The 14,391-nt window shown below is 43.4% G+C and overlaps 1 protein-coding gene across 3 annotated transcripts in view; it reads right to left on the bottom strand.

The window, feature by feature from the left end:
• The window catches only part of TAOK3 (TAO kinase 3), a 247,833-nt gene that overhangs the window by 78,125 nt on the left and 155,317 nt on the right, over positions 1-14,391 (bottom strand). For all 3 annotated transcript variants that reach the window (XM_043986734.1, XM_043986743.1, XM_043986749.1), the window contains 2 exons: positions 9,126-9,293; positions 2,301-2,507 (listed from right to left, as the gene is read on the bottom strand). In XM_043986734.1, coding sequence (XP_043842669.1) covers positions 2,301-2,507; positions 9,126-9,293 — 375 coding nt within the window. The remainder of the gene's footprint in view (positions 1-2,300; positions 2,508-9,125; positions 9,294-14,391) is intronic.

Below are 14,391 nucleotides of genomic sequence, written 5' to 3'. Positions count from 1 at the left end.
GTAGAGCCACCCAGCTCTTATTTGAACTCTGTTGCCTCTGTCAAAGACAATGATCTTGGGACTAACTACAAAGGACAGAACAAAAATGGCTAATAGGGAGCTGACCTCCAGGCTAAGTAAGGAGATATTGAGAGATTACATAGCTGCCCTTGGTGAGTTTAAGTCGCCTGCCACACATACACTGACTGGTACTGAAAAAACTGGTAGAGGTGAGGGCTGAGCCATGATTGTCATGGATAAGGGGAGAGACACTACAAACCTGGGGAAAGGCAAATGACCTGATTTTTTTTTTTAAAAGAGACAAGAAGGGAGCCTGCAAACTGAGTCCTGTGAGCTTGACTTTGATTCTTGGCAAATGCTAGAATGTATTATTGGAAGGATAGTTGGGGAACATCACAAAGTCAACACAGTTTCATCAAGATCATAGGAGACCAACCTTAGCATGTATTTTTACCATCAAAGACCAAGACTGTTCATTGCAATGGATCAGAATTTAGCAGCTTTTCATTTTTCCTAAATGCTTTCTTGATTATCTTTTCATCACTGTGGATCACATCATACAAGTCTTCCCATGTTCCTTTCAATTCCTGATATTCAGTTTCTTTGAGCTCGTATGTATGTTGTGATCTGTTCAGCCATTCTTCAGTACCCTGGGCACCCACTTTGTTTCCAGTTTTTTCACTATCACAAAAAGTGTCTCTATCATGATTTTGGTGTACATATTTCTTAGATTTGGCAAAACAAAGGTTTTTTTTTTCTTCCCCAGTCTATCATGCTCTTCTTGTGGAAAAGATGGAGAGACATATAAGGACTTTCTTGATTGTCCCCTCTCTCTTTGTATTTACATTTTGTAGATCTTGTGTTTACCTATTATATCCGTGGTGTCCCCCCAGTGGAATAAAGGTTCCTTGAGGACAGGGGATGTACCAATTTTATTTTTGTATTCCCAGTGTCTGACACATAGTGGGCACTTAATAATTGCCTGTTTTAATTGAATTTAAGCAAACAATATTAGACTCAGAATAGTCTAGTATAGTAGACTCAGAAATAGATGAATAACCAGACATAGAATATTGACTAATGGTTTGATATCAGTTAGAAAGAAGTCTCCACTGAAGGGTCCCAGGGATCTAGATAATTGAGTCAGTATGTGAAGCTTATAAACATAGGCTAGACCATTGGAGCCAAATTTAGTAAGATGGAATTTAATAGGGTTAAAAGTCTAGTCTTGATAGCTAGAACAGTATAATAACTAGAGATCTAGCCTTGGAGTCAGGAAGGCCTGGATTCTAATACCTACTAGTCACTTAAATTCTCAGTGTCCCAGTCAACTCTTTAAAAGTAAATTTATAAGTGAGATGTTAATAGGTAGTAATAGAACCCGCCCCCCCCCCCCAGGAGAGTTTTATTCTTGGGTTATAAAAATCAATGTCATAAAATACAAAATGGCGGGAAGCATTACTACACAATAGCTTTTCTGAGAAAGCCCTGGGGGGCTTAGAGGACCACAAGATCAATGGGTCAACAACAGTGTTATATGGGAACCAAATAGGCTAACATAACGTCAGGCAGCATGAGTGGAGGCCTACCATCCGGGCCTAGCTGTAGTGCTTCGGGTCCAGATGCTCCCGCCTGGAGAAGTGTTCACTTCTGGGGGTCACTAAGTCACCACAGAGTGCCCAGAAGAGGGTAACCAGAATGGTAGAGGGTCTTGATTTCAAGCTATACGAGGAGGAGTCTATTGATGAAACTGGCAATGTTTGGGCTGGTGGAGAAAAGGCTGGGATTGGGGAGTATGGGGGCCATGAGAAGGATCCCCAAGTGTCTGAGGGTCTGTCCTATGGAAGGGGAATGAAACAAGTTGTTTGGCCTCAGAGGGAAGAGCCAGAAACAGTGGAAGGAAACAAGTTCTCTGAGGAGAGTCTCTCAGTCACCCCAAGATTAAGCTACTCATTCTCTGCTTTGTTGTTTCAGTCTTCCCTCCAGGGATCTATCAACTCATTGGTCTTTGGACCATGAATGGCTGTTGCTTTGGAAGCGCTTACAGCCTATAACAGTGGAGTTAAAGTTTAGGTCAAGGATTGCCAGAGCGTTGGGTGGGGTTGTGAACAGGGAGTCATGTAATTAAGAGAGGCTGCAAGAAGTGGGTGTGGAGGATGGGGAGACTTTCATAGAAAGAGCTGGCACGGAGCCAGGCCATTCAGCCCAGGGAAGTTCACTTACTTTGAGGAGTCTCATGCCGAGGCACCCTGTGGCTTGAGCTACCCTCTCTTAGAACAGGTTCTGGGCCTAGGACCTACCTTCCTGTGCACGACAGAGGGAGTGGAATTAATGGTGCCTTCGTCGTCGTGCATCCCACCCAGGTCTGAGCTGCTCTCCTCCAGCACCTCCTGCATGCTGTTCACACTGCTGCTCTGACTGCCCGTGCTCACAGACATGCTTGGAATGGAGTGATTGCTGCCCAGGCTGTCCATGTTGATGCTCAGGCTCGGTCCGTGTTCATTGTCCTATAAAGATGGGGCATCAGGGTTAAAAGAGAAAAAAAAGAAGACTGGAGAGAAAAGTGACAATCCATTGACTGAGCTATTAAACCCACTCAATTCTGCAGTGCCAAGTGGATTTTCTGCCAAATCTGCAAAGATAAAACTTTTTATGTAGTGGCCTCACTGCCTCACCATCTCCAGGCATCTCAGATCCACTTGTCTGTCTTCCCCAGAGGCCGCTCTGGACATGGGTCGTAAGGTTCTAAGAGCTGCCGGCCGAGGGCTTTCCCCTTCCATGTTCAGTTGTCTTACAGAGACAAGCAAAGCAAATGAGGCCAGGCCTGTAAAAGGAAACCTTTAAGGCCTACTGAAACGACCCACCAGGAGATTTGTGATGAGGCCGACAGATCCTCTGGGACCCCTGAAGCGACTGTAGAAGAGCTTTCAGGGACTGGACAATTATCATGACCAAAAACAACAGCTACCATTTCTATAGTGATGTAAGGTTTGCAGAATGCTTTACAAATATTATCTCATTTGATCCTCACAATAACCATAGAGGGTAGGTACTAATATCATCCACATTGTACATTTGAGGAAACTGAGGCAGACAGAGATCAAGTGGCTTACCTCGGCTCACACAGTTAGTATATGTCTGAGGCTGAATTTGAACTCAGGTTCTCCTGACTCCAAGCCCAGTGCTCTTTCAAATGTGCCCAGCTTCCCTAAAACTACAAGCAATGCTTCAAGGAAAGGAAGACTTTAAATGAAAGGGAAGGAGGGGGAGCTCTAGACATGGGACATACCCAGGGCTTCTTCAGCAGGAAATACTGACTGACTTCTACAATGAAAAACTGATTTATAATATTAATAACAAGAGCTTCCATTTTAGAGGGCTCTGAGATTTAAAGAGGTCTTGTCTTTCTGTACCACAGACTTAGGAGTATAAATACTCAGCTCCATTTCACAGATGCAGAAACTGAGGCACACAGAGTGACTTTTCCAAGGACTAGTAAGTGTGTGAGTCAAAACTTAACTCCATGTTCATTACTCTTTCCACTACAAAAAATGCCTATTGAGCAAGTATAGATGGTTTCATTTACATGTTTCTATAAGAATTATTTTTTTGTATTAGTACCTGGAACATAAAATGTGCTAGAGATATGCTCCATCCATCTTTCTTTCTATTTGTCTGTCTGTCTGTGTCTATCTGTCTGTCTGATCTGTGTCTTGTCTCTCTATCATCTGTCTATCATGTATCTATCTAACTGCCATCCATCCATCCATCCATCCATCCATCCATCCATCCATCCATCCATCCATCCATCCATCCATCCACGCTAAGCACTGGTTAAATAAGCCTTCCTGATGTATCTCAGACTCACCATCTCATCCTTGTCCCTGTCTTTGTTCACACTATTCCCCATACCTGTGGGGCCTGTGCTCTCTCTGGCTCTTTGCTTCTTAGGCTCCATCACTTCCATCGAAGCCAAGGTCAAACACCATCTCTTGGCAGCTAGGGTCTCCCCTTCTCTTGAAATTATGCCATGAGTCTTATGTATTTATTTCTCCTTGGGCTTGCTGCCTCCCCTGTTAGAAGGTGGTTCCCTGCAGGCAAGGATGGTTTCCCTCTTTGTACCTGAATCCCTCATGCCCAGCAGATACGAGGCTCTTCATAAATGCCGGCTGATCGATTGCATGTTTTGTGTAAGATGACGTGGGAGTCACTAAGATAACTAAGAGCAGTCATTCCCCACTTAGAGTGTGTAGGAGCAAGGTGACATGTACACAAACAAGCTACACTGTGTGCTAGTCCTTTTTACCTTTCCAATGCACATATATTCTGTGAGAGATCAGGGATGGAAGAGAGAAGACTTCCATTTGGAAAGGCTCCATCAAGGGTATGACTGCTGAGCTATGCTTCAAAGATTGGAAGGATTTCAGTGTGAGGCCAGGGAGAGAGAGCAATTCAGGCATCATGTAAGCTCAGGCCCAGTCACAGGACATAGTAGGGTGAATTTAGGAGACACAGGAGTAGAGTATAATCGAAGAGGAGGAGAGTAAAAGGAAGTGACACAAAATAAAGCTAGAAAAATCAGCTGTGGCCAGACCCTGGAGGACTAGAATGCCACAATGAAAAATCTGGACATTCAGATGGGGAACCAGAGGTATTAAGAAGGTGACTCTTATGGTGACAGCTAGGTGGCACAGTGGGTAGAACCATGAATTTGGAGTCAGGAAGACCTGAGTTCAAATGCTGCTATACATGCCTCTAAATTGGGCCATTCCTTTAATGTCTCTGGGCCTCAGGTATCTCATCTATAAAATGGGGGCAATAATAAAAGCACCAGGGTTGTTATGAAGAGCAAATGCAAGAAAGTGCTTTGCCAACCTGAAAGCACAGTACAAATGCTACGTACTACATAGGGTAGGTTGGAATGGGGAGAGCCTTGGGGCAGAGGTATGGATTAAGGTGGTAGCACAGGGAACATAAAGGTAAGGATGGATGAGATGTATTATAGACAGATACTTCACTGGGCTTGGCAACTGATTAGATATGGCGGAGTAGAAGATGGATCCCAAGTTTCAAGTACCTTGAGGGGTGGTAGGTTTAAGGGAAGGGGTTCATGTGTGTGTGTGTGTGTGTGTGTGTGTGTGCGCGCGCGTGTATATCTTTAGGAGAGACAAAAGATGAAGTGAGGAGGGAAAACTGAATGTTCAAGAGAGACGAGGAAGTCTTGAACAAACGATTAAACTGTTCCACATCAATCGATTCTATTATGTCTCCCACTGTAATCCTAGAGGGAAGTGGCCTAAGCCACCTCGCCCGAGTCCTCCATCTTACAGATGAGGCAGCAGAGAGGGAGGTGAAGCAACTGGCCCAGGGTGACAAAACCAACAAATGTCGGGGGAAAAACTGAACCTAGGTCTTACTAGCTGCCAGACCTCGGCTCCTTTCCCACCGCTAAGGAATATTAGCATTCTTCATTCTGGAGCAGAGTTGTGCTGACATACAGTTTGTCCTTTACTCTGGAATGGGTTTTGGTGAGAGACACTATGTGAAACTTTAAAATGATCCAATTTGAGGGGTTCTTAATGGGGGTCCTTGAACTTGTTTTAAAAATCTATATGTGTGAGGGGGCAGCTAGGTGGCGCAGTGGATAAAGCATCGGCCCTGGATTCAGGAGTACCTGAGTTCAAATCCAGCCTCAGATACTTGACACTTACTAGCTGTGTGACCTTGGGCAAGTCACTAAACCCCCATTGACCAGCAAAAAAAAAAAAATCCATATGTGTGTATATATATGTATGTATGTATTTATATATATATGTGTGTGTGTATATATGTACATATATATATATAAATGCATATATATTATAAACACACACAGGTATTTAAATACAATTGGTTTCCCTTGTAATGCTGCATATTTTATGCTCTGAAAAACATTATTCTGAGACAGGATCCCTATATTTTTCCAGTTTGCCAAAGGGGTTGGACACAAAAAAGTTAAGGATCCCTCCTGAGTTAAACAATAACAAAAGTTAATGTCTACCTAGCAGTTTGAAATTTGCAAAGGGCTTTATGTCTATGATCTCATTTCATCTCCATTAAAGCCACTTTAATGAGGGACAGTGTGGCATCGTGGATAGGGAGCAGCCCTGGAATTCAGGAAGACCTGGGTCCTGCCTCTGACCCACACTGGCTGTGTGACCCAGGGCCTTGGGGGAAGTGTCTAAGACTAAGCTGCATGGGAGAGGCTTTACCTGCATTAGCCTATTGAGTTTCTTCTCCTGGATGTTGCCTAGGCCAGTGGAAGAACAGGTGGGGTCCCTATCCTGCTCTCCCTAGAGACAACTTTAAATAAAGCTAGTTGAGGAGGCAAATTCTGTGTAATTTCACTGCATTCATCTGCTGATCCCTCACTGCAAGGGAAATCATTGGAATGGATAGTGCAGATAGTCTACAAGAATGAAAAAGGGAGGGAAATAAGCATTTATGTGCCTGCACTTTACAAATTTGATCTCAATTGATCCTCACAACAACCCTGGGATGTAAGGGCTATTATCACTCCCATTTTAGAGTTGAGGAAACAGAGGCAAAGAGGTTAAGTGACTTGCCCAGGGTCATGTGGCTAGGAAGTATCTGAGGTTGGATTTGAACTTGGATCTTCTTGACTACAGTCCCAGCACTCTATCCATTATGATTTTCCATTAGATTTATGGTTTTTTGTTTTGCTTAAATGAGGGGTTCTTAACCTTTTATTGTGTCCTGGACTGCTTTGGCAGTCCAGTAAAGCCAATTAAATGCAAAGAAGATATCACAAAGGATTAGAAGGGAATATGATTAAATTAAAATATAATTATTAATGTTTATATATTTGACTATCTCTGTCTGTTTGATCATGTCTGTCTGTCCATCCTTTCTTTCTCTCACTTCCTTCTTTCTTTCCTTCCTTCTTTCCTTCCATCTGTAGCTAAGTGGCACAGTGGATAGAGTGCCTGGCCTGGAGTCAGGAAGACTTATCTTCCTGGGTTCAAATCTGGCTGTAGACACTTACTAGCTGTGTGACCCTGGGTGAGTCACTTTACCCTGTTTGCCTCAGTTACCTCATCTGTCAAATAAGTTGGAGAAGCAATATATACCATTTTAGTATGTTTGCCAAGAAAACCCCAAACGGGGTCACAAAGAGTCAAGACATGACTGAAACTGAACAACAACAACAAATCTCCCCTCTATTTCTATCTCTCTGTATCTATCGATCTTTCTAAATTTATGTACGTGTTGTCTTCCCCATTAGAATGTCAGCTCCTGGAGTTTGGGGATGATTTTGCATTTTTTCTAATGGCTAGTGCTTAATGCACATGCCTGGCATATACCAAGCGCTCTATGTGTGCTGGTTGATCTGTCAGTTTGGGACCTGTGATTTCACCACTGGAGGAAATTCTCAGTGTGACAATTCATTGGCCACTTCAGTCATCTCAGAGAGTTGCTCAGGCTCCTGGAGAGGCCAATGACTTGCCCCGGTCCATAGAGTCAGTATGTGTCAGAGACAAGACTTGAATCCAGGACATCAGTATTCCAAGGCTGGCATCTTTCCCTCTTCCATTTGGCTGAAACCCCATGGTTCAGAGCAGACCTTTACTAGGTGTCCATTTGATCTGAGCTACATCTAGTGGAAACGGACCAGTTGGAAGTATGATTGTCCTGAGGGAGAAGCCAGCCAGGCCTTCAATATCTGCTATGGATAGTACGTGAGATGGATTATATATACATGAATATAACAAACACTTCTCATTGATTCTAGGGCCTAGTAGAGTTTTCTGGAGGCAGCAAGAGAGAGTGGAAAGACATTATCTTTAGAGACGGAGGATTCCGGTTAGATGCTCACTACCTGCATGACCTAGGCAAAGTCACTTCCCTTCCCTCCGCCTGTGTTTCTTCATCTTCAAAATGAGGCAAGGGCACAGTGGATGGGACGTTAGAAGACCCGAGTTTGAATCTTGCCTTGGATCCTCTGGCTGTGACCCCTGGACAAGTCACTTATACCCTGCCAGGTTTAATATGAGCAGCTTCCTCCCAGGGTTGCTGTGAAGGTCAGTGCAATCATTCTGCAAACATCAGTGCACTATATAGATGCTGGCTATGATGCTGCTGCTGATGGTGATAATGCCAGTGTTAAAGCCAGGATCCTGTGGGTCACTACTAATATCACAGCCTGGCACTCTTTTGTTTTAAAGAGGAAGACTAAAATGGATTCCCTCTCCATTTGGAAGGGTCATAACCAAAGTTAAAAAACAAATTATGTCAAAATTTGGGGCAGCTAGGTGGCACAGTGGATAGAGCACCAGTTCTGGATTCAGGAGGACCCGAGTTCAAATCCGGTCTCAGACACTTAACAATTACTAGCTGTGTGACCCTAGGCAAGTCACTTAACCCCAATTGCCTGACCAAAAAGAAAAACAAAAAAACCCCCCAAAAACAAATTAGACGGGACAGCTAGGTGGCGCAGTGTATAAAGCACTGGCCTTGAATTCAGGAGGACCTGAGTTCAAATCCAGCCTCAGACACTTGACACTTAACTAGTGTAACGATTGGAATAACGCCACCTGCTGGATACTTACTGTAGAAGAGTTCTGCCCATGAAGCGAAGGTCTTTGAGGGCAAGACCAGGAGTCTTTTCTTTGGCATCAGGAAGTGACGTGGACTAGTGGGAGGGGGAAGGAAGAGACTGGCACTCAGTCTCATGCTCTTTCCTCTGGACTCTGGTGGAGAAGGGAGCTAGAAATGCGCTCTCCCTTTAATAGATAGGAATCTAGGCCTTTCTCTCTCTCTTTACCAAATTCTTATTCTCCTTAATAAATGCTTAAAAGTCTAACTCTTGCTAAAGCTTATAATTTATTGGCGACCACTCATTAGATATTTTAGACAGTTTAGCTAGAATTTTAACCCTTAACACTAGCTGTGTGACCCTGGGCAAGTCACTTAACCCCAATTGCCTCACCAAAAAGAAAAACAAAAAAACCCCCAAAAAACAAATTAGAGACAAGTGCAAATGAGAGAAAGTCTCTTCTCCCGGTCTAGCCCACGACAAGCCAAAGCTCCGCAGCCTCCTCCCCATCCACCAAAGCTGAACCTACTTCTTCATCCTCTTGTGACTCATTCAAGGGTCCATTCCGGGTCTCTTGGAAAAGAATCTTCTTCATTTTCCGATACTGTAAGTTATCCAGCTCCCGCACGGCATCTTTTGTTCTCTGTATGAGGTCAATGAGGACCCGCAGCGGCCGATCTCGGCGTACAAACTCATGCTGAAGGAAGGATAAAGAGAGGCAGAGATGTGTGGGGACGGATTTGGCAATATCTATCATGTGTGCAGAGACATAGTTCCTTAAGGGAGTTGGGTGAGTTTTTGTAGATAGATGTCTCCCCCACACACACACACACACCTGGGCATGCAAAAACGTAATGGGAATGAGGATTATTCTCTTTTCCTCCAAAACCACCTTGGGCTCCTGTTCTAGGATTTAGGTTAAAATGACCAAGGTGAATTTAATCCCACCGAGGGACCACAGTGGTATCAAAAAGATGAGAACTCTATATAGCAGCAAATCTTTCTCTTTCCTCCCCTGCTGTCTGAAATCACAGAACAAGGTTAGGGCTTGAGTTAAAGAAGAACTTTCTGCACAATGGCTGTGACAACCCTTTTCAATTTTCATCAAGGCCCTGGGGTCTCTCTCTTCCCAGTCCCCTTCAGATGATGCCTTAGATTAAGACCCTTTGACAGGTCCTCCCAATCTTTACTTCTTTATGCTTTGAAATCCCTCTGTAGCTTCTTTCATAATAATAATATGAATACCTAGCATTTAAAGATGATTTTGACATTCACAAAGCACTTTCCATACGTGATTCTGTTTGTTCCCCACAACAGCCCAGTGAGTTAGGTGCTATTATTATCTCCATTCTATAGGTAAGGAAACTAAGGCTGACCGACTGCTCTTCCCTTTTTGATTTAGTATCTGAAGGTTAAGTGCTCTTAGAAATTGCACTGATACAATAAATTCAATATCCCCTCCTCCCCAAGAAATCATCACCTTTCCATCCAAATCTTTTTTTCTCTCTCTTCCTAACTTCCTGATTTCAGCCACTGTTATCAGCATTGCTCCTGGCCTGATATCTGGGAGTCATCTTTCTTCCATCTTAATTGTCATGTCCTATAGATTCACTGGGGAAGCTAGGTGGCACAGTGGATAGAGTGTTGGGCCTGGAGTTAGGAAGACCCTGCACAAGTCACTTAACCCTGTTTGCCTCAGTTTCCACATCTGTAAAATGAGCTGGAGAAGGAAATGGCAAACCACTCCAGTGTCTGCCAACAAAACCCCGCCATGGGGTCATGAAGAACAGGACGTGACTGAACAACAACACATTAATTCATTAGACTTCACTCTTCCCTTCTCTGTCCATTTTCACTTGTCAAAGGAGGCACTGATTGTTTGTTGAATAGTCTCCCTACTTCCAGTCTTTGTGGACACTTGACAAATGTCCATCTGGAACTGAATTCTGACCAACAGCAATGGAAGACCTCCTGGAAGTATGGTTGTTATCAGGGAAAGCCAGCATAGAATTCAGTATCTGCTATGGGCAATCCCACATAATGCTGCCTGATGAGTTTTCCTATAGGACAGTTCAAATATTTCAATTCTTCTGTTCAAAACTTTCTAATGAGACCCCTTCTTCAAGGCCTGACTAAAATGCCCACTTCCCTATGAAGCGGGTGCTTAAAAAAATGCTTGCTGCCTGCCTGACTCACCAATGGGAGGCTAGCTCTTCCTGACTCCAGGCCCAGCACTTTATATCACGTTCGTATTGTTGTTGATGCACTTGAGTTATTGCCTATCAGATCACAGCGTCCCTGAGGATGGGATGCTGTGTCTTCTTCATCTTTATATCTTCCATGATGGCTATCACAGTACTTTGAGCATAGTAGGTGCTCAAACAAAATTAGTTTAACTCAACTGAAGGTGTAAGAAATGGAAATATCAAACGAAGCCCCCTTGACTGAAAACTCAACACCCCAAAGGCCTACATACCACCAACAGGCAGAGGGGAAGAAATAATTATGGCATGCGACATTTATTTGATGGCACTGAAAGAGAGGGTTGTGGAAGAGCCCCTGTTAATAATTCTTGTTTTCCAAGGAAAGTGGCTTCAGAGTAAAAATGGGTGAGATGCTGGAAGCTATCCAGAGACCAAATGGGTCAGTAAAAGTTAGTTTTAGGGTGAGGAAAGCTGAGGAGGTGATGTACACTGATGAAGGCTTTGTACTGCAGTAACTATGGAACCTTCACTTGTATCATGGAAATAATCCATCCGTTCTACAGTTGTGACCTGAGATGTCATCGGAGTCACTGACCCTGCTATACTTCACAAAAAGAACTGGAGGGATTCTGGGTCACATGAAGTAGACTTTCCCAGTCCCCTCTGGTGCGGGTCTCTTCCTCCTGCTGATTTCTCCTGTCTATGGTTTGTCTGGACATAATTATTTAGATGTTGACTCCTATTAGACTGCCAGCCCCTTGAGGGAGCCCAAGCCCAAGCGCAGTGCCTGGCACAGAGGAAATGCTTGATAAATGATTATTAACTGAATGGCATCAGTGACAGCATGAAGGAACCTGGGAAAGGAACATGTTAGCCAGTTGTAGCATGATCAGGAAGCCCAAGGGAGGGCTAGCGATCAAAGCTTTGGATACATGTGTGTGCGCATGGCCATTCCCATATGAAGACGCATGGCCATTCCCATATGAAGACACATGTCGATTCTGACTCGCACAGTAATCAGAAGGCCAACAATCGGTCATAATGAAAAGCTATTTTGAGAGCAAACAACTATTTCCCCTTAAAATGGCTGATATAGTTTTTTGTTTTCTGATATGCAAAAGTAGGAAATGGTCATGAGCATAGTTGAAAATGCCTTCTCCCAGAGACAGCTAGGTGGCGCTGCAGTAGATAAAGCACCAGCCCTAGATTCAAGAGGACCTGAGTTCAAATCTGACCTCAGACTCTTGACACTTACTAGTTGTATGACAAGTCACTTAACCCTCACTGCCCCATGAGAGAGAGAGAGAGAGAAGAGAGAGAGAATGCCTTCTGTTGAGTGGGAAAGCAGCCTTAAGTCAAATGTTACACACAGCAGGATTATTTTTTTTTTCTTCAATCAGTATCCAAACTGACAAATAAGCACAGACTCTTGGTTTCTGAATTACCACAGAAAATAGGTAATAATATGAATAAATATACTATGAATAAATGGATCACTGGGGTCCAAGCATTTATCAAATGCCTGCTATGTTCTGGGTATTGTGCAATGCACTAAGGGATGGGAAGAAACCTTTCATCTTCAGTCTATCCAAAGATCTGTGTTTCCACCAGCCTGGATGACTCTTCCATCCCTTACAGGCAGGCCTCAGTAGATACTTTCATGAGTTTCCTTTCCCTTCCTTCCCACACCCCCAAATCTCATATGGCAGCCAATCTTTTAGTGATTCTTAAGATGATAGTCCACTGGCACACTTGGACCCAAAGACAATCCGACTCACTAGGACCTGTTGGAACTTGTGTGCTGCTGGGGTAGTTTTTGAGAAAGTATGGCTATCTCTATCCCATGATAATGTCTATGAGAGGGACTTTCATGGAACTGCAAAGATCCAACCTAACTTGAAATTCTAATGTTTCCTAGAAAGAGAGTGTAAGACTAACAGACTAGTGGTGGAGCTGTGAATTAGCCATGCTATCCTGGAAAGCATTTTGGAACTATCTTCCAAAAGTCACTAGACTTTAACCCAACAAAATGGGAAAGAAGGGACATTCTGGGCGTATTGAACACAAAGGTATGATCAAAAGCCTTAAGAAGAGGTTGACTGAGGGGCAGCTAGGTGGCGCAGTGGATAGAGCACCGGCCCTGGAGTCAGGAGTACCTGAGTTCAAATCCGGCCTCAGACACTTAACACTTACTAGCTGTGTGACCCTGGGCAAGTCACTTAACCCCAATTGCCTCACAAAAAAAAAAAAATAAATAAAAAAGAAACATTCCATGAAGTGGGTATTTCTATATACATGGTAGGACAGAAAAAGTGGATTGCACAGGAAACTGAAGCTCTTTACTATGTATGGGCTATTTTTCCTTTTAAATATACAATGAGTTCAAGCTATAACTTTCAAAGCTGTCCTGCTTATCTGTGGTTCTTTCTGGTCTTTCTTCTGTTCTCTTCTCTGAAATTTTTTAAGAAGATGTCTCAATGACCTTTCTTTTCTTTTCTTTCTTTTGCTCCCCTCTCCCTATTTTACTACCTTCCCAGTCAGGAAAAAAAAAAAGAAAAACTAAACCTATATAACAAATAGGCACGGTCAAGCAAACAAATTCCTACACTGCCAAAGACGCGTATCTTATTTCAGCATCTTGAGTCCACCACCTTTCTGTTAAGAGATGGGGAACAGGGCAGCTAGGTGGCGCAGTGGATAGAGCACTGGCCTTGGAGTCAGGAGGACCTGAGTTCAAATTCGGCCTCAGACACTTGACACTTACTAGCTGTGTGACCCTGGGCAAGTCACTTAACCCCCATTGCCCTGCAAAAAAAAAAAAAAGAGATGGGGAACATACTTCATCAATAGTCCTCTAGAATTTTAATTAGTCATTGTATTAATCTGAGTGCTCAGGTCCTTCTGAATTGTTTTTACTACCCTCCTTTCCTACCTACACTTTGAAGAACAACTCAAAGCTACCTCCTCCATGAAGGTCTCCCTGATGTCTTTGGTTGGTAGCAACCTTCCTCCTTAAACTGATACAGATCTTTGTTTCCCCAATATTGCATAATCTGGAGTAGGAAAGGACCTCAGTGGTCAGTGAGTACAACTCAGATCTAAAAAGGAATCCCTTCTTCAACAAACCCTACAAGGTAGTCACCTGACCTTTGCTTGAAGACGTCTAAGAAGGGGACATCAAGCACCTACCAAGGCAGCCCATTGCACTACAGGATAGCCCTAATCATAGGAATATAATTTTGTTTGTTTGTTTTTGTGAAGGGCAATGAGGGTTAAGTGACTTGCCTAGGGTCACACAGCTAGTAAGTGTCAAGTGTCTGAGGCCGGATTTGAACTCAAGTCCTCTTGCATTCATGGCTGGTGTTTCATCCACTGCTTCACCTAACTGTCCCCAAAGGATAACCCTAATCATTAGGAAGCTTTTCCTAGCATCAGGTATGGATGTGCCTCTTTGTAACTCTCCCCCATTGCTTCTGGGTCTGTTCTTTTTTTTTTTTCTTCTTTTCCTTAATAGTATTTTATATTCTTCCAGTTACATGTAAGGATCATTTTCAACATTAATTTTTTTCCCCTAACATTCATTTTTGTAAG

This window comes from Dromiciops gliroides, chromosome 1 (genome assembly GCF_019393635.1).
Source record: "Dromiciops gliroides isolate mDroGli1 chromosome 1, mDroGli1.pri, whole genome shotgun sequence".
In the NCBI taxonomy this organism is placed as follows: Eukaryota; Metazoa; Chordata; class Mammalia; order Microbiotheria; family Microbiotheriidae; genus Dromiciops; species Dromiciops gliroides.
This window is presented reverse-complemented; position numbering and strand designations above follow the sequence as displayed.